Consider the following 17,598-nt stretch of genomic DNA (forward strand, 5'->3'; position numbering starts at 1 on the left):
AATTTTCTTCAGTAAGCTGTTAGTCTCCTGAGTTCACAGGTCTTTTCTTAGATCTTCTTGCAGGAGGCAATAGAATATACACACATTTAGAGTTAATTCCTTTGTCTTTCACTCTCCCACACAGCATTATAAAGTATAGCATAAACTTCACACACACAAAAATGATTATAGTATGGGGCCTCTCTTAACCACAGCCCATTTAGAAATCCTTACATCTTTTTTTACTTCCTCAGTATCCAATTTCTATTTCACCACAACTCGGGTCCATGCACTTTCACAAACTTTTCCTTCTGTTTAGAAACACTGTTGTATGATCCAATAATTTCCTATTTGAAGATAAAGGAACAGCTTTTCAAGAAATTAAGAAAATAAACAAAGATGTCAACAGTTGTTTTAGTAGGTACAGTAGAGATTTATTACTCAGTGTTTTCTTTTGCTCTTTTTCCACACCAACACATGTGGAAGGTTTTGACCATTTAAAATTCAGCTGAAAGCATCCTAAATCCTTTCAATTTTCAAAGTTCAACAGGAGCTAGTAGAAATTATGGCAGGATGTAGTTAAAAGCAAAAGCAGAATACTACATATTTCTGGGACTAATGGAAGACTTGATTCTTCTTGCAAGAATCTCCCATTATTCCCTTCCACTAAGTGAAATCCCAGGGTTCTAACACATGGTAATGTTTGCTACCACAGAACCAATGCATACGTGACAAAATTGAAGTATTTAACTTTTAAAATAAAAGCCATTTTAAAACTTTTAATGTTACTTTATTTTTACTGAGGAAAATATAACATTTAAAAATCCTGCTTGAATAAGAAACACTTTCAAACATAAATTAAGAAAAAACCCTTAAACCGCACATTTCTTGCAGCAAGGGCAGCTCTTCCATAAAACACATTCTTACAGATTTACAAAAGCAGTCTGATAGGATAGCTCAAAAGTTTTCAAGTCTTGTCTTTTTTATTTCTGGCATTCATTAAAGAAAAACTCACCAAAAAAAATCTTTCCTTTGAACCCACCATCTGCTTGGTTCCATAGAGGGCCCAAGGTAAAGTGCTCAGCAGCAAGACTGGCAGTGTCAGATACAAGCTTGGACTTTTTCTACTCCAGTGTATTTTGACCATTCTTGAGGTATATCCTTCCTGAAAAAAACACTCCAGTTTTTCCTCTATGTTCACCATCCCTTTGGTCACATGAAGTTATTCTGTCAGGTTAATTTTTTTTTCTCCCAATAAAATATTATTTTACAATCACAGAATGGTTATAGCTGGATGGGACTTTAAAGATCATCTTGTTCCAATTCCCCGGCCATGGGCAGGGACACATTCCATGAGAGCAGGGTGATCAGGGCTCCATCCAACCTGGCCTTACACATAAGTTTTATGGTTTTCTTCCAAAACCGTAGCTTGGGTTAAAACATGCACATATTCTTCACTTTTATTTTTGAAGAACTGAGGCACGTGATAATTTGCTGTTCAATGCTCCTTCTAAAAATGTGGGAAGACCAAATATTCAGTGTTCATAATTAAAAGAGGTATTTTTTTTTACTAAGAAGTTGTTACAGGTCTGACAGTTGGTACCAGCGAAAAACAGCTGGGCTAAGAGCATCTTCTTGTTACTCCATTTAAAATTGAGATGAGCAAGAGATGAGGCATTCCTTGGCTTCCCAACATTTCTTGAAATGACAGTGTCAGAATTCCACACTACCTTTTCATCACAGTTGTAAAGGAAACCTATAAGAAAATGTGCAATAGAGAGAAAATCTGTTTCATCAGGGTTTTTTTGTCAAGAAGGAATTAAAGCAGATCTGTGGTGACACCAAGAATGAATACATCAAAATATATCCATCAAAATATATCACTTACCTCTTGTAACACCTGTCCAAGTGTCTCCTGGCTGTGAATGCGCTTCCTGTTGAAAACCCAAACCACACTTATTTCTGCACAAAGCATTGGGAATCTTGCAAATATCAAGTATTTATCCCACTTCAAAAAGAGAAGCTATAACAGGCTTCATTCCACATCCTTTCCCTTAGCAAATCTTTCTCCAATTCTGTTGAGTCTTACTGCACTCTTATGGAATTTACAATTCTGCTTCACAGCTGTTGTTATTCACATCATAGTTAGAACTGGAATAAGTCTGGCTACTCATCGCATTTTCTCAAAAGCAACCCAGAATTTTAAAAGGCATTTGGAACTTTCAGCATAAATCCTAACATTGATGATGCAGCTGGTAATCAATTACTTAAGTGTCATCTCCTCCAGCAAGACATCTGATATTCAACAAGTGATGCAAGAAGATTTAACAAATACTGCCTTTTTTAGTCATTCTTCCAACATAATCAAAGTGGTAAGCAGTGCAGGCAAACTACAGAAATACAAAGACTTCACAAAAAGTTTCCATTGAGAGAACACATTACTGCAGTCATTTTCATGCATCCTGTAATACAAGCACTAAAAAGACTAGAAAAGCAAATACTAGGCAACATAATTTTACCTGTCTATTTTGGTTGCTATGACCACTGTAAAATTGCCTTCTGTGTTGGGCAAGTACGTAGAAGGTATAATGACATAACTTCCTGCAGGAAGCCTGCAGAGTCGGCTGACTTCTTGGGAATAGCAGTGAGGAACACAGCTCACCAGTGGCTCCAAATGTACAAAAGAAGTAGTTTGTGGTTTCCAGCTGCTGTTAGGCACCTGCAAAAAAGAATGCAAACATGCCTACTGTTTCATCTGTTTCAGTCTCACAGTGTTTCATTCCTAGGACACCACAGTGTGATATGGTCCATCTCTATTCCAAATACTCACTCTACTGTACAGAGCTAGAGAGAAGAGGAATGGAAAAGCTTCTAGAACACCCAGATGGCAGTACTAAGAACAGATGAATCATTCCTAGCTTGTTTGTAGACAAATGTATAGAACGCACTACTTGCATAGCTGTAGAGCTTTCTCTGTTTTCAAACCTCACTCTTCCCTGCTGTAGCCTAAAGCACTTGTTTTCTGCCTCGGGGATCTGCTGAACAGACTGTGCCGAACAGACTGTGCCCTTCCTATATCTAGTAGTCTTTCCAGTACTAAAATGTCATATTAGACTTCATCTCAGTCTTCTATAGGAATATAAAAAACACCAATCCTTCTTCACATATTGTGCACTTGAAGTTTTATATTACTTCTGGTGCCCAACTCCAGACTTTTCACTTAAGCAACACCTTTTTTTGAAGCATGTTTTCTAAAAATAAAGCTACTTTTCTCTGCAAAATAGTTACTTAAGCAGCAGCTTCTTTGGTTACACTTATGCAGTTGAACACTGGTACACACATGCTGAATCTGTATCTATACATATCAACTCCAATCTTGTTTTGTTTCTGATCACCTGCTCAAGATATCATAGTTCTTTAGATCCAGTATAATTTGCCTATAAACATTTAATTATTAGACACAAAGAAAGTAAGTTTTTATGATAAATTACCAAAAGGTTTGGTCCTCAATCACTAGGGCACCAAGAATTCTTTGCAAATCCTCAAAAGAGTTCATCATTGCTAAAACTAATTTAGAACCTTGTAAGAATTCAGTGGAACCAATTATCTGGTTACTATGCAATGTAACTACCTAAGTTATTCCATATCTTTCATGGGCATCACTTTGAGAGTCAGCCTGTATTTCTCCCAGAAGCAGCAAGACCCTTGCAAACTGCAAGGAGCCCTATGCTGCCAGGCTAACCTTCACCCTTGGCAAACAAGCAATCAAACTGACCAGAAGCCTTACCTGGAAAATATGGAAACCTATTGGACAACACTTGCTATCCAGGCAGTGCTGACGGAGGGTGACTTTCACACTGCTTTTCCCTGCTCCTGCAGGAACGGACAGGGGAAAGCAGGGATTGGTATGGAAGGAGGGGAAATTCCTGCTACCTCCAGCATTCAGCCCATTCTTCCAGCATCCATGCAGCTGCACCGTCTCCCATTCACCAGCTGGGAGTTCTTCACAGAGGGCAGCATCCATGGGTGGTGGCTTTAGTTCACTATTAAACATGAGAGAAAATAAACAAAAATGTATAAAACACATACTAACAGAATATAAACAAACCTGACCAGCTTTTAAACAGCTGCCAACACTACATTTTGCCTCTGCATACAGCAAGAAGCTGCAGTTTAGAGTCAAGATGCTACTCATTTGGCTACTTCTTGTTAGTATTTTAACAAGAGGTAGTAGCAGCTTCACAACAAAAACAAGGAGCTGGGAAACTTGCATGAATTCAAAGACAATACAATGCTGTTATACAGCACTCTGCACAATTCTTCAAAATATTTTGAACATTCCCACTTTGTGCTACACTTGTATTTATGCCAACAAATTTAAGAAACATTCTGTTTTGTTTTAAACCTACCTGAGAGAGATCCTTCCCGTTGAAAATACACGAAGCAAGAAATTCCCCACTGCATCTTTCAGAAAAGTGCTGGGAACAACAAGATAAAAGCCAGGTGAAAGGTCACAGCACACATGGACTTCTCTGTCGTAGGAATGGCAGACAGTACCTACAACTGGAGGAGCAGAGAGGGTCTTTGGAAGGTTAAATCGTTTCTTCTCCACCTAGAACAGATGCATAATGATGTGTGGCGGTTTAGGAAAAATGACTAGTTTGTAATAAAACTAAAAATTATCAAATATTGTTCAAAACATTTTCAAACATGCATACATTTACAAATTAAACAAAGACAAGAGTATCAGCAGATGACCTGAACATCAAAGACGAGTAGGAAGAGTTAATATTCAGGAGTAAATTTAGGAATGGCTTCAAGCAATCAGCCCAAAATGTCATGCACTACTTTGGAACAGTCCCAAGTGCTTAGCGATAAGAAGTACTAGTCCAGTAATAGTTTGTACAGACAGTAACTGTGAGATAAACAGAACCACTCCAGCATAAACCAGAGACAGAAAAATTGTGACTAGTTGAATCGTATCACTGGCATGGGAAATGAATTATTTTACTCAAATGTTTCAGTATTGCTTTTAAACTTCTATTTGCAAAGAGAAAAATGTTCCTTTTGTATTACCTTCCAGACATGCAATCCCACGGCCTGGTAATTCTTTCCCTGTATGCCTTCAGTCAAAGATGGATTTTCCTCTGCCAAGCGAGTTGGCTTTTGAATCCTTCCAGCCCAGTCAGTGCTGTATTTCCTGTGTTTCTGCAGCAGAGCAATGCACACCTCACTGGACTCACACACCCTCAGCCAGAACTTGGGGTTGGTTGGGAAGCTGCTGTTGTTGCGGCAGCCACCTGCAGACTGGCCTCTCACCCAGGATCCAAAGAGATTCTGAGAGTGATACAGCACTTTCTCTAACAAAATAAGAAAATCATGGTGAGGATTTCAGACATGGGAGCTGCCTAATTTTACACAACAGGTATATGGCAGAGATTGCTCAGCCCAAGAAAACATGCTGTCATAGCCTGACACTTCCCCAAGGCAGAAATTCATGACCAAGATTTTGAGAAGCCACAGTTGGTAATGAAAGACTAATGGCATAATTTTTACAAGACACTGTTACTAGAAATCTCAAGTGTATATACCATTAAAAACAAAACATCACAGGGCTGTCTAAAATAACAGTCTTCTAGAGAGATGACACTAATCTTTCAATCAACTAGCAAGTAACAAAATTTCCTAGAAATATCAATTATTTCTCTAAAGATCTTTAATTCCTCTTTGTCCTTCTGTTTTTCAGTAGAGAGAAAAGGCCAATGGATCTACAGGAGAGGGGAAAACTGAGAAAAAGAAATTATGGTCTAGTTGTACCCATTTGCAATTCAAATCAATTCTTCCCCTTCACATAATGTTATTTGCATGAGAAAGATGTCTTCTCATACCACACCTGTATAGAGGCTCTGAAGTTGTCCTTCCTCATTGACTGGAAAGCCCACAGTAATCTCATCAAATTCCCTGAAAAATTCTTCCTCATCAACCCAGAATTCTCCTTCTTGGATCTGTGAGAGGAGTTCTGAAGCAACTACTGGATCTAGCTGGTTCCATCCTTGACCACTGCACATAATACAGAAGTTAACATTCAGCTCTTTGCCCAGCAGAGTTCAAGAACAATGTTCTACCAAATATCTTATGGAGCAGGACAGCAAGAAGAGATTTCTTCATTTTATTGTGAAATAATTGCATTGAAAAATTCTCTGCACATTGCTGGTCAGTAAGAGGGATCATAGGAAACACAAGTCATAACTTATCAAAGAAAACTTAGAAACAGCCTAATACCAGACTGGATGCAGGACAGACTTCTGGGTGACATAGGTGCTTTGTTTACAACAGTCACTACAGTAAGAAGTCTGAGAGCAAAATAAAGGCTTTTAACTGTTGTTTAAAAAAGAGGCAAAAAAGTAAAACAAGCTGTGCTGTCATTGTGCTGAACAAGTTTTATTGCTTTACAACAAAAACTGCCATTTGTATTAAGCAACTGACTACCCCCATGAATATTTGCCAAGTCTTAATAATCCAGAATTTAAACCCCTCATTATTTAGGTCTCATTAAAAGCTAGTAGTTTTAACATTTTCCATTGTTTCACTAGCAGAAAAGAACAGTTCTGCACTTCAATAAAACAGGGCTCTAAGGCCATCCAATAAAACCCTATCCTCTTGCAACTATATGGCAACATACTCTTTGACAAAGAAGCAAGAGACCAACTGTATAACCAAAACACTCTCAAAAGAAAAAATATCAGCTGAAGTCTCAATAAATGCAATTAAATTATCTGTCTAACTCAGGGAAGAAAAATATTTCTACAAAAATGTTCCTGAACATCCCCATATTGTTAACATATTTTAATGCTGAATGCTTGTTGCTTCTGTCAAGAATTGCATGTTCTTTTGTATAGTCAAAACATGCTAACATTTTCCGAAATAAGCCAGTAGGGTCTGCCCTTTCATTCTTGTTACTTTTCTGTTTGAGCTGCTACAAGTATTTCTGCAAGTCCTTTAAAACAGTTCTCTTCTTTATTTCTACTTTATATGGACTCAGTTCCAGCTTCTCCTATTATATCAATCTACAGAAATGAGATAACACAAGCAACAAGCATAAGCATCCTTCCTCCTGCAATAGTTTTAAAATTGGTCCTTTGCTTGTTTTCTGCAGCTGAGCCAGGAACAAATGAGAAAAGACAAGTAAAGCGGAATGACTGCAAGAAACAAACACGATCAAAGATATTTAGATGGCAGAACATCAAGAAAAGCACAAAAATCAGAAACAGAAAGTTAGTCAACACCTTAAGTTTGTCTCTATAAAAAAGATATTATTTGATAAATAAAAAAGTTATTAAAAAATTGATATTGCGAGAACTAAGAGATTAAATTTACTAGCCTCAGAACCAATGAGCTGTGTGAACTCCCAGCTCTCTAAAGAATTGCACCCACACTGAAGCCTCTCTCCTCTGCTAGAGATTATTAGCACTGTTTGCCTATGTAATACATAGATAAGCTTTGTGCTTCAGAACTTACACAAATGGTTTTCCAAATGAATAGAAAACTGCTCACCCCTCACACCAAGGCCCTTTCCAGCACCGCCTCCCCCAAGGATTTCGTATTCGTAGCAGGAAGATTTCCTTGCCTGACACTTCAGAGAGATTCAATGTGTCTATCACAATAAAGGCATGAAATTCTCCTAGTTCACTTGCACCTGAATAGAAAAAAAATTGTAAAATAAACAAAAGAATCTGTTCCATATTTTACAATAACATTAGTGAAAGAAGGCAATTTTGCGATAAAATGAAATTGGTTTTAAGTCTGTATTATAACAGCACAAAGAAACCTCAAACAGTTCATTTTAGTGACTATAAAGGCATAAAGTAACATTGCAGAGTGTATTAACTTGCTCCTTAATCTCAAGTCCCTACAAATTCATTGTGCTAAAATTAATTGAAGTTTTCAAGGTTGTTTTTGAGATGCTTTTTCAAGGGAGTGCATTTTGGGGGGGGATGCATTTGTTTTTGAGAATTGACTATATTAGCTTCTAATATAAAAAGCACTCCTCCAAAGCAGCCCCCATCCTGAACTCAGTAACATCCTTAAATCTTCATTTATCCAATATTTCAAATTGTACCATGAAACTGGCTAGGTACTAGAATCAGCATTTGTATTTGCTGGCTGCCTTGTGCTTTGAAGCGTTTGAAGTTAATAGAGACATTTACTATCACCTTGTTTGGAGTTGAGGACTGAACAGCTTATTACACACTGTTCCTTCAGATTCATTAATCTTCTAAACACTGCTTTCTCCAAAACCATGCCAGTCTTCTCTTTCTCCACATTTTTTCCAGGGTCTTTCAGGGTCCATCTTTCAGCAATTCCTCCAGTCAGATCAACCAAAGCATCTGCCACCTGTCCTGCCCACAACTGCTCATAAGATCCATGCACTCTAAAAAATTTAAACAAAAAAAAAAAAATTAGAAAAATACAAAGAAAACATAAAAAGTTTGTACACACAGAGCAAAAGAAACATAGTTGCTACACACTTGCCACCCCACTCTACATCACAGTCGTGACTGTGCCTGGCCTCATAACCCAAAGTAGGCAAGAGAAAGCACATACTGCTTTATCTATATAGAACACATCTAAAGAATATGTAAACCATTGGATATTCCACTGCTTGATGGGAAGTTTCTTACATTCTCTTTATTCTACTCAAAAAACTGCTGTTGTCTAGTACTAGTGATTTGTACCTTATTATTCATGCTCTACATTATCTTTTGTGATGTACTAACTGCATTGTCTGTAAATAGAAATATTTCTTCCTCTTCAATTATTTTTATTCACTCTGCATAAATAACTAGAGCAGCTCTTCCCTCAACAACCTAAGCAAACCAAGAGACTGCCCCACCTGATGTAGCAGATGCAAAAACATAGCCAAAGAAGTCAAGACTAAAACAGATTATAAGATTGAACAATAAGAGCTCTGCAGACAACAAATATTACATTTCAAACCCACAGAGAAGCTTTAACACGACATTGATGCTTCACAGCTTCTGTTCAATCTACAGCTGAGTTACTACATAATTGAAGTCTGCCTCTGCCCTCTGCTGGCAATCACAAAATCTTCTGCTCAGATTCTTTGGGACATTAGATGTCTATCTTACCAGTGCATTTTGTCTCCAAATTGCTTTGTGTTTCTGGACAGCTTTTCTACTGATGTGCCATAAACCACTAAATAGCTGCATTTTCTTTCTAAAACAGTAAACTAACAAATTATACAAAAGAGCAGTGAAATTCACACAACCAGAGCCTCAACTAGCACAAAATCACTCAATGTGGCTTCCCATGAAAATATCTGCATGCTTTCTGCTTCTCATTGAGCTCTCATCTTCCCTAGTAAAACATCTTCCTTTAAGAAATTACATAACTAATGGACAGAGACTTAACAAAGATCATTTGAATCCTGAAAACTGATTGCAGCTTACTTTCCACCAGAACTACCTCCCTAAGACTATCTTACTTCATATGCAACTGGAAGCTCACCTTACAGACCTACAGTTTAAAGGGCAACTTCTGCACAAGCCAGGATGGGACCACCAGCATTCACAATGCTCAGATCTATACCCAAAGCAGCTGGGTAAAATAAGCAAGCAGAAGAAATATACAAGTATTGTAGTTCTATTTCCATCAATAGCAGCGTTCACATACTTTGCATAAGCTTTTTCCAGGAGTGGAAGCCAAAACAAATCCTCTGTCTGACACTGGGAAAAGCAGAGTTTGCCCCCAAGGCAAGGCAGGCGATCATCAATGGTCACTTCCACCCAGTGGCCAAACTGCCACACCCGGCAGGTGAAGCAGCCTTGGTAGGACTCATCTGTCCAGCTGGGCTGGCCTGGAGGGATCACCTGCAGGGCAAAAGTCAAAACCAAGGCAAATAATAAATTAATGAAGTTTATTTTCTGCAAACAAAACTAGTTTAAAATATACAGAATTTGTATCAGCCATTTGTAACAAACACAGAAAAAATAGAATAACAAGAGCAGTGAAAGTGAGCATAATGAAGGCAATATTCATATGGCAGCTTGGGACTGCAGAACAATACACAAATGTCAAATAGGCAAAGAAAACTTCCCTAACATCAAACTTCTCCATACCTTGTTCAGTAAGTATTTGCTCTTATGCAAAGCTACACAGGCACACAGGAACCAACAGTCTCCCAAAATTCCTTGTTTTACTTGCACATCCTGCAGATTGTTTGAAAATAACCGAGGAGAGGAACAAATGTCCTGAAATTAAAGAAGAGGAGTTAAAGCCAAATCCTGCATGACATTCTAAGGAATTCTTAGTTTCAGGGACTGGGAGGGCTTCAGAGATCTCTCATAAAATAAGGGAGTTTATTACCTCTAGAAAATTTCCTTTTCCTACACAGCCTAAGTAAGAAGTAACAAATAAATGGCTTGTGGGGGTATTTTGCAGGTACTTCATGAATGTAAAACCAGATCCCACATGAATTTTAGCACACAACTGTAACCATCAGGTGCAGCCCTAGCACAAGCAGTAAGAAGTGAAAGACTACATAATTCATTAGCTCCTTGCTATGACAGGGCTGATGTTACCCACATTAAACGGCACATCCCAAGTTACAAAAGTCCCAAAATTAGAACATGGGAAAAACCCTTCCTAGGGCACAGAAAAATAGATCAGTTGGTAGCACAAGGGGGAATTTCAGCTGCAAAGTCCTGAACACTTAATCTGATCTGAAAGTGAGTTTGTGAAATGGTTCTCCTTATATATAAACACTGCAAGAGATGGAAATTAACTCAACAGCCCCCAGCAGCAATCAAGGTGTTAAGAACAAAAGCAGGAAGCTGCATACTCAACTCCATGAAATCACTTGTTTGCCAATTACACCCGATAACCAACAGCTCTGTCACTGTCCTACAGACAGCCTCAGACACTGGGGAAGAAATACAACTCAAGACAACAAGCCTTTTTCCTCCATTACATTTTTATAGCCATTTTTCCCCTCTACACAAAGGCAGTATCATAAATACTTCACCTTAAATGGGTGTACTGCAGAAATGCATTCTAAAGCTTTTAGCTCTAATACAGCTTGCTCTGCAACCCAGCTATAAGTTTAAAAGCAATACAAGTCACATGACAAGTTATAAGCTTCAAAAGTTTTCTTTCCTGTTTTCAAAGAAAGCAACCACAAAAAAAGCAATAGGCTTCTAAAAAATTCTAAAATACAACTACTTATTTTCAAAACCGTTATGCAATATATCAGAAAGTTTGGAAATGACAAAATGCTGCATTCTAACTTGGTATGCACATAATTTGCATAATGAAACATATTTCTAATAAAATATCTGAATTTTTCTTACTGCCATAAAAATTAAAAGCTCTACAAGAGGATTTAAATCAAGTCTACAAACAAGCACCTAGACTAAAAACTGTAACTCACGTATCGTTAACGCTGACATACACTGGTTTTATCACTTCTGTATTTCCAAGCAAATAAGCAGAAGTAGTCATTCAGCACAAACCTGCATTTACTACCTAAAAGCCCAATTCTGCTAAAATTAGCCTTTTATACCTTAAAACTCACCTTAGGTCTCAACCAAGATATCTCGCCTCTGAATTGGGCCAGCGGGGTACAATAATTAAAGAATATGGAGGTATCACTGGCCGGGAACGTGGGGTCTGTGTAAAGGTCTCTTGCCACCATTAACTGCTTTTTCTCTCCCAGCATTTTCAACACAGTCCTAAGCAGCTTTGCCGGCTATTCCTACGACTTTAAATGGCCAGGCAGCAACCTGCAACAGAAGCGAGTGTTACCGGGGAATTGCAACAGGGAAACAAACAGGCATGGCGGATTTATTTAGGGATGGACAGCCTCTCGCTGTAACACGGAGCACCTGGAACTACCATGGTGCTGCTTTTTCCAGCTCCTGACGCCGCCCTACAGCGCTCAGCTGGAGGACAAGGGGGCCTCCTCATGAGGAGACCTACACCCGCCTAGGTCCCTGCGCATACCCTCCACACAAAGCTCACCCCCCACCCCTTTCCTCACACCCAGCCCAAACAGGGCCCCTCCGCCCACGCCTCCTCGTGCCCCCCAGCCCCCGTCCCCACAAGAGGTGCCGGCCCGGCCGCCCCCGCTCCCGGTCGCCCCTCACCGCGGGGCGGTCCCGCCGCCATTGCCCGGAGCGGCCGTTACCCGGCAACGCCGGCAGGCGCGGCCCCGCCCAGCCCGCCCATGACGGACGGCGCCGGCGACCAATCAGCAGACGGTACTTGCGCGCGCATCATGTGTTGGCCCCGCCCTCCGGCTGAGGGGAGCTGAGGGGTCCCCGGGGTGCGGGAATGCCCGGGGGAAGTGGGAAGCTGCTCGAGTGGGGCACGGGACGTGGGCACCTGAGGAAAATTAATCCAAAGTGTTTTCATGAAGATTGTGACAGAGAAACACAGAGAAATCGCTGGCCCTCATTGAGTGCTTTCCTGACATAATGGCACAGAGCGCATTTTCTGATAGTTTATCACAGAATCACAGAAATTCTAGGTTGGAAGAGACCTTTAAGATCATCAAGTCCAACCCATGTTCTAACACCTCCACTAGATCATGGCACCAAGTGCCACATCCAGTCTTTTTTTAAACTCTTCGAGGGATGGTGACTCTACCACCTCCCTGGGTAGATGATTCCAGTATTTGACCACTCTTTCTGTAAAATACTTCCTCCTAAATTCTAGCTTGTATCTCCTTTGGCACAGCTTGAGACTGTGTCCTCTTGTTCTGTCTGTTGTTGCCCAGAGAAAGAGACCGACCCCCAGCTCACCACAGCCACCCTTCAGGAAGCTGAAGAGAGTGATAAGGTCACCCCTGAGTCTCCTTTTCTCCAGGCTGAACAACCCCAGCTCCCTCAGTCGTTCTTCATACGGCCTGTGTTCCAAGCCCCTCACCAGCCTCGTTGCTCTCCTTTGGACACGCTCAAGCATCTCAACGTCCCTCCTAAAGTGAGGGGCCCAGAACTGGATGCAATACTCCAGGCGAGGCCTCACCAGTGCTGAGTACAGGGGAAGAATGACCTCCCTGCTCCTGCTGGCCACACCGCTCCTGATACTGGCCAGGATGCCATTGGCCTTGGCCACCTGGGCACACTGCTGGCTCATGTTCAGCCGACTGTCAACCAGCACCCCCAGGTCCCTTTCCACCTGAGCACTGTCCAGCCACACCGTCCCTAGCTTATATCGTTGCAGGGGGTTATTGTGGCCAAAGTGCAGGACTCGGCACTTGGACTTATTGAACTTCATCCCATTAGATTCTGCCCATCCATCCAACTGTTCCAAGTCCCTCTGCAAAGCCCTACGTCCCTCTAACAGATCAACACACGTTCCCAGCTTAGTGTCATCTGCAAATTTGCTAATAAAGGACTCATCCATGTCATCAATAAAAATATTAAACAGAACTGGCCGCAGTACAGATCCCTGAGGGACACCACTGGTGACTGGTCGCCAGCTGGATGCAGCACCATTCACCACCACTCTCTGGGCCCGGCCATGCAGCCAGTTCTGAACCGAGCAAAGAGTGCTCCTGTCCAAGCCTTGGGCTGCCAGTTTGTCTAGGAGTATGCTGTGGGAGACAGTGTCAAAGGCCTTGCTGAAATCCAAGTAAACAACATCTACAGCCTTCCCTGCATCCACTAGGCGGGTTACCTGGTCATAAAAGGTGACCAGGTTGGTCAAACATGACCTACCCCTCCTAAATCCATGCTGGCTGGGTCTGATACCCTGGCCATCTTGTAAATTTTGCATGATGGCGCTTAATATAAACTGTTCCATTATTTTGCCAGGGTTTTTTTTATTATCACCATATAGTCGTCCACGGGCTGAACCGTCAAAGGAGATATGTTAATTTCCATATTCCAATAGCTACCACTGACCAGTGAAATAGAAAAAGTGCCTTATAAAATACTGCCTAACTCAGGAACAAAGAACAGAAATGCACAAATAAGGGCCCCACGAGGCCATCGTTCAGCACAACAAGGTTTTGGGTTTCAGGGCACGCTGAAGGAGACTGTTGCCTTTTCCATGTTTGGGCCTTTCACATCAGGGTACCTCAGGGAGCTCAGGTGTGGTCAATAAAGAAGCTGCTGAGCCACTGTGGAAGGACAAGGTGTTTACCAAAAAATCTGCCATCACACTTGCCTGTGATGATGTGTTTGAGTCTAAGGTCACCTGGTCCTTGAGTAGAGAGGTCATCTGAACGAGAGAGCCACAGAAAACACGGGCCTGTGGTTTTTATCAGACATTAATGCAGAAATCCTCCTCTCAAGCCAACCTTGGCAGATGGAAATGCTCTCAGGTAACTGCAGCAGCTGTCCAACCTCTGACATTCAGAATTAGGTTCTCTGCCCCTCGATCTTGCCCGTTGTACAGACACAAGGCTTCTCCCCTGCACACTGCAAATTTAATCAACAAACAAGACTTTTCACGTTGGAGTTTTGACCCTTTTGGGAGCAGAGGAAACACTGCTGGCAGTAAGAATAACCCTCTTGTCCACGGCTCATGCGAGGGAGCTGCAGCTGCGCGGCTGCGAGCGAGCAACACAGGAGAGCTCTGTTGGGGGAGGGAAAGGGGAAAAAAAGGCCTCTGTGTCAGGAACAGTGAGGCTCTGATCTGTGTGATTTCACCCCTGCATTCTTTAGGAAACAGCGATCACACAACTGCATAAATTCCATTAGAGGACCAATTCTAGAAAGCAGGATAAATGTTGAGGTCTAACTGTAAATACAGGAGATCCAGCCTGCAACAATTAATTAGTTAAATACCTACCTATTTATTTATGAAGCTATTAGAAGAAGGAAAGACATAGATGTTATCTTGGTCTCTCAGATACCTGACACGCTTTCCCTGCCCCACTCCAAGGTTGGAAAGGGGCGAATTAATACAGTATGCAATTGATGATTTTTTTTCTGTTAACTCAAAACTCTTTGCAATGAGAGCAGCAAAGAGAGAACCTTCCCTGTTGCCTCTTGGCAATCCTGCTGGATTAAAGTGTTTCTGAAGATAAAACACAGGTCTATTCAGACAGAAGGTCTTGAAGATAACATTTTAAGACAAAATTATACTTGTCTTGTTGTCTCAGTCCACTTTAAGGTAGGTGCTTCATTTCTCATTGGAAAGGAAGAAGGAAGACTGAGAAGGGTTGAGTCCCATTGCTATAGAAATTTAAAAGGGATTTGTGTCCAGCTTAATAACCAGCTCATTTCCATGTGAATGAAGATGATCCTTTAGAATAGTGTTTGATATTTTCATGGTTGTTTGCCAGTTTTTGGGTTTCATCAGTCCCATGTTTGCTTTTGTCTCCAACTCCCAGTGGTTCAAGGACAGGGAGAGGAGTAAAAGTAATCGAGCAGCAGTGGCTGGGCCCAATGTGTGTGTTTGTTTCTGCAAATGCTGACACGCTGAAGCTGTTCGCAAGGGAGCTCTTGAATTCTCTGAATCCTGATACCAGGATTAGCAAGGCACAGCAATATTGAGCTGACAGTGATCAGAGCTGTATCAAGGGAACAGCACAGAGTGTCTTTTTGCTTAAGAGAGATTTTGGAGTGGGTATTTGGGGTTATAGACACCTCCCATTCAGGCACACACAGCTCCAAATTTTCAGCCTGGCTACCACAGCACACAAGATGCTGCACCTCAGGAAGTATGATTTTGGAAAAGGGTCTGCAAACCCCACTAATGCCATTGCATTTTTAAAGACTTGTCTCTAGTATATATATTTTTAAATATATATATATATATTTATTGCCACTAGCTAGTATCTCTCTGTATAGAGTGAAAAGTCACCTCCAGAATATGGAATAGCTTTTCTCTACCTCCTTTATCTTTAAAAGGTTCTCATGTCCAGGTAAGACATATGCTAACATGTGCCCACATTACTACTGTTATTAATGGGAAAAAAAAGGATGAATGGACAATATTAGTAAAAAATTCTTTTAAAGGTAATGTGGAATATACAGCAGCAATTGAGGTAATTTTTGAGAAACAATGTGCAATTTCCACTTTAAAAGGATGTTGAAACATCATGCTCCACCCAAGCAAAGTCAATACACGAAGTTGTGGAAGACAGCTTGCAGTAACAGACCAATCAATCTGTTTTCTTTAAGAATTAAAAAGTACTTACATGAGAAAGAGAGAAGTAGTTTAACTTTCACAAACAAAGCAGTAGTTTCCAGTGCTGGAAGATAAAAGTAGACAAATCCAAACTAGACATTAGGTATGCATTTCAGGAATGCATGTAATCAACAGCTAAACCAATTTTCTTGGGGCTTCAACAAAATCAGTGTCAAACCGTGTCCTCACAACTGACAATAATTCTGTGTCTCAGAGAACAGTGGCTTGACAAATCTCACACAGTGATTTATAACACAGTTTCTTTTGTACACCAAGTGATATTGTGGTCAAAATGGCTTTCAGCTTTTATCAATCTATAGTAAAAAGTGTGAAAAGTGTGATGTGATTTTAGTGTGTTGACTGTACTGTGTTGTTCTGTCTTTGGACAAACAGGGAGAGCAGACTGAAGAAGTGCACTTGACCTAAGTGAATTGTGCAGCACATGAGCTTGGATGTACAGAAAGTCCTGCATTATCCAAAAAAGGTAATGACCAAGGTCACTGCAGTGCAAGAACATAAAAGAGTTTTGATTGAAGAAGAATGTTTGGTATACTTGATAGAATTGTTCTTGGCTGATAGAGTTCGTGGTTAAAATGTTGCAATGTAACATGACGCCAAAATTATTGATACAAGCTTACACACAGTATATTGTAGCTAGCAAGAATATATTGAATGTATCAACCAACGTGGCTGTGAAATGCTAAAAAATTGTCAGAAATATTCCATTCTATTAAACAACTGGTTCTTCAGAGCTTTCCCACAAGTGATATTTCTACATCCTCTGTTGCCCTGCTCAAAGCTGCAATGAAATAAAGTAATAGTTTTCATTTTCAAAATAAAAAAAGATAACCCAATCTCTTGGCATCTGTTTGAATAAAACTTATTTGATATCTAATCTGACTTAAATGGATCAGAAATTAATGTACCAAAGATAAGGCAAATAGTTTCTATTTAATCACAGTCTAATTTGCCTGTCAGTGTGAAGTCTACTACAAATCAAGACAGCAAGTAGCCTGAAGCACCAATTTATTTTCTGTCAGCGAAGGAAGGCTTATCTCCACAAACTTGCTGCCAGTTTTTTGTCTCTACAAAATAAAAATGCACTCCTCACTCACAGGAGAAACAGAAGTATCTGGAGGTGGATGCATGGAATATGTTCAAAAAAATCTTACTCTGTTTCAGTGTCTCAGAAAACAAGTCCTAGGTCAAAGCCATTTGATGGGATCTCGCAGAGATGAGGGCAGAAACACTAACATACATCTTGTGTTCTTTAACCAGGAAACAGTCTGTTCAGTTCAGCCAGCATTTCCTTGCTCTGATGGGTGTCTATGCAAACACAGAACTGATCTGATGTATTTCAGTCAGTTCTAGTAACAATAGATAATATTCATTTTTGATTGTTTGCTTTTGCCACCTCTCCAGCACCTTCCTGTGTAGCTTTGAAAGAGCTTCCAAACT

General features: G+C 40.5%; 1 protein-coding gene across 1 annotated transcript; it reads right to left on the reverse strand.

Moving 5' to 3' along the window:
* Positions 1–747: 747 nt before the first annotated feature.
* Positions 748–12,210, reverse strand: CAPN10 (calpain 10). Its single transcript, XM_063167128.1, has 14 exons — positions 12,144–12,210; positions 11,573–11,780; positions 10,119–10,250; positions 9,673–9,869; positions 8,193–8,410; positions 7,534–7,675; positions 5,873–6,039; positions 5,056–5,339; positions 4,389–4,591; positions 3,767–4,022; positions 2,499–2,698; positions 1,868–1,913; positions 1,710–1,735; positions 748–1,144 (listed from the first exon to the last, which is right to left on the reverse strand). Exons 2-14 carry the CDS (start codon positions 11,714–11,716, stop codon positions 1,081–1,083), a joined length of 2,079 nt encoding a protein of 692 aa, XP_063023198.1. The 5' UTR covers positions 11,717–11,780; positions 12,144–12,210; the 3' UTR covers positions 748–1,080.
* Positions 12,211–17,598: the final 5,388 nt, after the last annotated feature.

Source organism: Melospiza melodia, chromosome 12 (genome assembly GCF_035770615.1).
Source record: "Melospiza melodia melodia isolate bMelMel2 chromosome 12, bMelMel2.pri, whole genome shotgun sequence".
NCBI lineage: Eukaryota > Metazoa > Chordata > Aves > Passeriformes > Passerellidae > Melospiza > Melospiza melodia.

Coding starts and splice junctions, on each gene's coding strand:
- CAPN10 (XM_063167128.1), bottom strand. CDS start 11,716: ATGCTGGGAGAGAAAAAGCAGTTAATGGTGGCAAGAGACCTTTACACA. Junction 6,040..7,533: donor AAAGGGCCTTGGTGTGAGGG/GTGAGCAGTTTT, acceptor TATTATGTGCAG/TGGTCAAGGATGGAACCAGC. Junction 1,914..2,498: donor ATAGCAACCAAAATAGACAG/GTAAAATTATGT, acceptor GGTTTTCAACAG/GAAGCGCATTCACAGCCAGG.